This window comes from Rhinolophus ferrumequinum, chromosome 7 (genome assembly GCF_004115265.2).
Source record: "Rhinolophus ferrumequinum isolate MPI-CBG mRhiFer1 chromosome 7, mRhiFer1_v1.p, whole genome shotgun sequence".
Classification (NCBI taxonomy): Eukaryota; Metazoa; Chordata; class Mammalia; order Chiroptera; family Rhinolophidae; genus Rhinolophus; species Rhinolophus ferrumequinum.
The window spans coordinates 34,285,261-34,291,260 of NC_046290.1; the positions used below are offsets into that span (position 1 = coordinate 34,285,261).

A 6,000-nucleotide genomic window follows, 5' to 3' on the forward strand; every position below is an offset into this window, starting at 1 on the left:
CCATAAATCAAATTTCTTACATGAATACCTTAAGGCAAACTGAGAAAAAAATTGTATCTTTCTTGAATGGAGCATAATATCTTCCCTATCAGCATCAAAAAGCCCGAGCAGAGAGTGCTACAGGCTGCCTAAACGGAGGAATGTAACAGGAAAACAGCAGACATCAGATAAAAGGGTATTCAGCTGTTGTCTTCATGACACAGAGAAGGGATAAAAAAAAAAAAATGCATTTGATTTTGGTCAGTCATTCACTGCTTTGAAACTTGTTTTGGTTTGTTTTCTTTGGGAGGTAGAGGAGTACTTCACACTAACGCCTGATCACCATCTCATAGGAGATGTAACAATAGTGTTGGAGATTGGAATAAATATGAATTTGCCTGAAGCATGCCTTGAAACGAGTTAAACCTTTTGAGCTTTCATCTTTGAAAATGCTTAATTAATTAGAGTGTATCCATAGTATATGTATATGTATATATATATGAGTCTTCATAATTGCAGTATATATATAGTGGAGGCTCATAAAGGTTTAACAACCAACTCTCTGGTGAAAGAACCCTAATTTGCAGCATTTGCCAATTTCCATGGTGCAAATGCTCCCTCATGGCCAACCTAACAGTGGTTTAGTAACTGGCTTGCAAAATTTCTGAAAATTTAACCATCAGTTTTCACAAACCAGTATGAGCTGGCTCCAGCACACCAAAATTCTTAAAAATCAGATTTATCAGGGTATTATTGGGCTCTCCAAAGAGATAAATTTACAGCAACAACATATATATATATATATATATATATATATATATATATATATATATTCATATATATATATATTCTTTATTTTTATTATAAATATATTATTTTGACAGGTTATAAAACATGTGGAAGTGTATTCAGTTACTGAATTTTGCAAAACTGCTAACAGTGTACGGTATAACCACAGAAACATCTAATGACCTAACTAGATTGTGTGCAGTTACCCTCAAGTAGAAAAACACTACAATAAAAGAAAAAGAAATGTAGACAAAGCCTAAGAAGAAAAGAACTATATTTCTCTGTGTTTATTTTCTTTAAACATACTGTTTCAAAAGATTGCCTTGCATGAGCTAAAAAGTGTCACGCAGTCCCTGGACAAAATATCACCGTTTTTTCATGGTGTTCCTTTGAAAGAAAATTGACATGTTTGAGTGGAGCTAATATGGACACACTCTGTTCATATTTATCCCTCAGCTTGATTTCATCTTTCCCCTGGAATAAAATTCTAATAACTGTTATACCTACAAACTAACACACCACACTCCTCTCCACTCTTTCCTTTCTTTCATAGTGGCTGAACTGTTAAGGCCAAACCTTACAGAAGGAAGAAGCAGTCTCTAGGATAGGGGGATAAAGAGCAGGAAGGAATTAGGAAGCTCTCCAGAGGGCAGTGATGAGAAGCAGTTACATCCCCAGCACCAGAGAACAGCACTGTGGTTGCCCCAAGAGAAAACATGTGGGAGAAAATACTTCCCCACCAGTAGGGTCTCCCTCCTCCTCTTTTTCAACCTCCTTTCCCTCTGCTTTTCCTTTGAGGTCCAAAGTGTGGCTCCCTCTCTTTCACTCTCACATCTATGGAAACATTTTCTTTTCGAATTTATGTATTCATTTTCCTCCTTACCCATTGCTCTCCTTAATGTATCTTTATTTCCTTTCATTCTATCCTCCCTTTCTCATCATCTCAACAATATAAAACTGAAGAACAGTTTTAAATATGTATTCTGTTTATTGAGTATAAATGTCAGCATTTTATGTCTTGCTTTTTAGTACACCAAAATTAAAACACAAAGGCCAAGCCTTCACAATTTAGTAGGTTTTATTTTTATCAACAGGTTAGTGACTTTCTGTGAAAAATAACATGTTGAAATTTAATCTTAAAAAAAAAAAACAAGATGAAAACAATATTTACATGGAAGGGATCCTGCAAATGGAACGATATTGAGCAACAACAAAAAGAGGGTGAGATTGTAGAATAGCAAATTGCGTTAGAATCAAATTATAGGTGTCTATTTAACCCATGGTTCTAGACATATTTAAATTTAAATGAGGTAAGAATAAAAATTATTTTACCAATAACTTATAATCCAAAACAGTACAGAGGGTGAGATATGGCTCACATCTCGCTTCATGTGTAACTAATTGAGCAAACCACCAAAGTCAGTTCCATCAACTTGCTGCAAATGTCCTCACTGTATGTCTGGGACACAGCACACACCTGATACTGCTCCATGGGTCAAAATGGCCTCCAAGGGAATGAGAAAATATTCAAAATCATATCCTATAGTCAGTTCTTCCCACTTCACAAGCTAAATTTCATGGTCTCTTCCAAATATGTTACAAGTCTGTGACTTTACAAAATATGAAGTGAAATATTGAGGAAAATCCTCCAAACAATTCAACCCCGGCCCCCACCCCACCCCAAAATCCCAAATTTCTTGCTATTTCAAGTGAATATCTTTGGCTGACTCATGTGGAAAGTCATCTCAATTCTCCCTTCAGCTGCACATACCATCATTATAGAGACCTACTCTAATGCCATATTGAGAAACTGATCATCCAGAAAGAACACTAATAACTTGGTTGAAAATTTGGGGAAAATTTTAGGCTTTCCATCCAGATTGTTATTATATCCTAAATTTTACATTAAATAATGAACATATAATGTCACAAATACATTAATACTGTCTACAAGAATGATAGACTCCAAAATATTACCTGGAAATTGTTTAAATAACTGGAGTAGTTTCTTGACCATTTTAAAGGTGTCTATTGTATTATAAGTGAGTAACTGAAGAGCAACAACAAGTATTATGGTAAAGAGTATCCTGGTTCATAGCTAAAAGTACACATACACACACATATATTACTTACAGATTTAATTATACTCTGATGTTCATTGTACATGCAATAAGATAGCAGTTGCATGTTAGCTGATGTCATTCACATATTCAACCAGCTAACAATACACTGCCAACCCATCACATACAGGTAACCAATGCACTTCATTAACAGGAAGAACTTATCCAGAAGCAAGTGGCAGGGTAGTTGTGGCTGCTGAATTGACCCAAAGCAGCCAGCTAACAATACACTGCCTACCTGACTCAGGTCACTGCTGCTTTTCATGGCCCATGAAATCACTGAGGCTAAATTTGTAATATGAAACACAGTGGCAGAACTTTAATCTTAATAGTTACATTAAAGACAACTTATAAACAAAACTTTTTCCTCCAAAACTGTTATAAGAAATAAAATCTCCCACTGCTGGATTAAGAAATAAAACCAATATTTTCTTTGGTCAAAAACTTAAAAAGAAAATTTTTCAGAATACTTACACTTAGGTTTTCCAAATTAAAAGCTTGGATATGAAAACATGTTATTGCAGTACAAGTAAATTAACAAAGTTATATTTAACTATAGCTTTCCCAATTATTTCTATTTACTGACCAAAAGACCAGTTGTCTGTATTAGGCAGTAAAATACTTAGGAGTTATGGTAATACGTAAGCTGGATATAAGACAAATCTTCAGTTACGTTTTGGGGGAAGGAATCAACATTAAAATATTTAGGAAATTTAAGGACTTAAATGTCATTTGTTTACTCCCACTATAAAGGATAGAACTGTATTCTAAAAGTGCAGTTATGTGTTCAATTTATTGTGTCACCACTTAAATATAGAAAATTTTATAGAAAAATCTAAAAACAGTGATGGGTTTGAAACTAGAATGTGTGAGTAAAGATTAAAGGAATGTGAACTACCAGCCTAGAGAGAAGCAAGGTGAATGGTGATAATGAAAGATTTAAAGCAGGTGAGAGCGGTTTATGTGGAAAAAATAAGAAAAAAAATCACTTGGATTTGTTTCATTTTTACACTGATTACAAGAGAAGCTAAAGGCCTTTCGGTGTGGACTTTCAAGGAGAAAAAGTCTACATTGGATCGACTTTTAAATTACTACTCTACTAACCTAAAAGTGTGGATTATGCCACTTCTCATTGTCCACAAGATGGCACCACTTCCATTTCTTTGGGGGGCAAGTTTATGAATGCAACAGAGGGGAATGCAACTATAACAACTGTTAAAATGAAATTATAACAGCCAGCTAGCAACACACTGCCTACCTGACACATCCAAGCTTCATCCTTTGCCTTTGACGCAAACAATACAAAGTACCATTCAGATACAAATAACTACCATTATTTGTCAGGGATCTTCAGTTTCTTACAGAATTATTTTAGGTATATAATTAGTGATAATATGAGATTGATTTTTAATTTTTTCATATTCTCATACCGCCAGACTTCCAATAACTATCTTCTTTAGCAAGAATCAGTTTGTTCAAGGTCATATTTAAGACAGACCTCATGTAAGCACTGGACACTCACCTTGGGAGAACCTTGACTTCTCATCTGCTTCATGCCTTTGGAGAGCACCTGCATGATGTTCTCCTTTGGAAATATAAATAATATATGAAGAGAGAAACTACTTAGGAAAATCATAATGCTAGCTGTGGAATGTTTCTAAATCCTCATCTTGTCAAACCACATTCACTTTTTTAAGCAACCTCCAGAATATAATTAAATTACCCAACCCAATTTAAAATTAAGATCAGGGTTTAGAGTTTTGTACTACCTTTTGGTCCTAAAGAAGTATTACGACCGGCGCCTTCCACAAGATGCCCTCGTAGGAAGTTGGGGCTAAGAATCAAAAGGGCCTTACCCACAGCATCTCTTCTTCTGTCCGGACCCTCCGAGGTGCGGTGCGCTCCAGTTTCCACTCCATTTCAGGAAAAGTTTGCCCTACCGGGAGTTTTGGCCTCTCTTGGACAGTCTCTGGTTTAACCCCCAAGCCTAAACCAGTCTTGACGCCTAATCGTCAAACCTGTAGAGTCTCGTCCCCCAGGACCATCATATTTCACCCCCAACCTCCATTTCCCCCACTCCTCCCACGGCTCCCAGAGTGCATCCCCAGGGTACGGTTTAAAAAGCCGGCGGGGCGGCAGCCAGAGCGGGAATCCCTCTCTCTGGCTTCTCATTTGCTAGCGCTTCGGTGACGTCAGAGCCCGGGAGGGATTCCCCCAGCGCACGCCTCCGCCCCGCCTCTCCCTCGGAGCTGGAGGCCCCGCCCCGCCGCCGCCGGCTCTTTGTCCCCGGAGGCGCGATCCGGAGCGCCAAGCTTTGCCGCGAGCGGTGGCGGGCCTGAGCTGGGCCAGGCGCCGAGGGCTGTCACAGCCGCAGGGGACGAGGGCTTGGCGGGCGAAGAAGCGGTTTCTGAAAGTTCAGGTTCTTTCCATGTTCAGAAACAAAAGCTTTTCGTTATAACGGGTCCTGATCCCTTTTCCTCGGCTCTCACTTCTCTTTTCTCCAACCTCATCCTGCCTTTGAGGGATTGGAGGTGTGCAGTAACTCTCCGGCCTTCTCTCCATTGGTTATGATCACCGTTTGTGTAAGCTATTGACTTAAGACGTGTTCCCCCAACGTGTTCATCAGCTCGTCCTCCATCTTCAAACAAGCAGGAAACGTGGCAAGATTGCTGTGCTGATGAGAAGGGGGAACGTTGACATTTATTTGTAAATTCTTCTCTGCTGTAGCCATTGGATGTGGTCAGGTTCTCTCCCTTGAGCTCCTTGACCTATGTTCCCAAACAATACATTGGTGAAAGAGGTGAAGGACTTGGTGAAAGAGCCAGTGACAGTGAGGACCTCATAAGGAGTGAAAAGCCAGCTAGAAAGCTGAGCGGACTGGGGGCTAAGTGATAAAGGAGAGGATGATATTGGGAGGTGAGGGAGGGGTTTGGGGGGAATGACAAGGAGCCAGATGGGCCATGCAGCCTTTGCTGCCCCACCTGAGCTGCCAAGAGAGGCAAGCTGTGCCATATGGCAGGAGGGGAAATTGTCTGGGAAACCTCTGACAGTCTGGCAGCCGGCTTTTTCCTCCCCATCACCTCGTCCCTCCCCGCCTCAGTTTGACTTTGGA

At 39.4% G+C, this 6,000-nt stretch overlaps 1 protein-coding gene across 2 annotated transcripts in view; it reads right to left on the reverse strand.

Moving 5' to 3' along the window:
• Positions 1 to 4,950, reverse strand: part of CDC20B (cell division cycle 20B) — a 42,793-nt gene extending 37,843 nt beyond the window's left edge. Inside the window, exons 1-2 of one of the 2 annotated variants that reach the window (XM_033109837.1) lie at positions 4,745 to 4,950; positions 4,411 to 4,473 (exon numbers count right to left, since the gene is read on the reverse strand). In XM_033109837.1, the coding sequence (XP_032965728.1) occupies positions 4,411 to 4,473; positions 4,745 to 4,807 (126 nt within the window). In that variant the 5' untranslated portion in view covers positions 4,808 to 4,950. The remainder of the gene's footprint in view (positions 1 to 4,410; positions 4,474 to 4,744) is intronic. The other variant, XM_033109838.1, reaches the window with a different exon arrangement.
• Between the last annotated feature and the right edge of the window lie 1,050 nt (positions 4,951 to 6,000).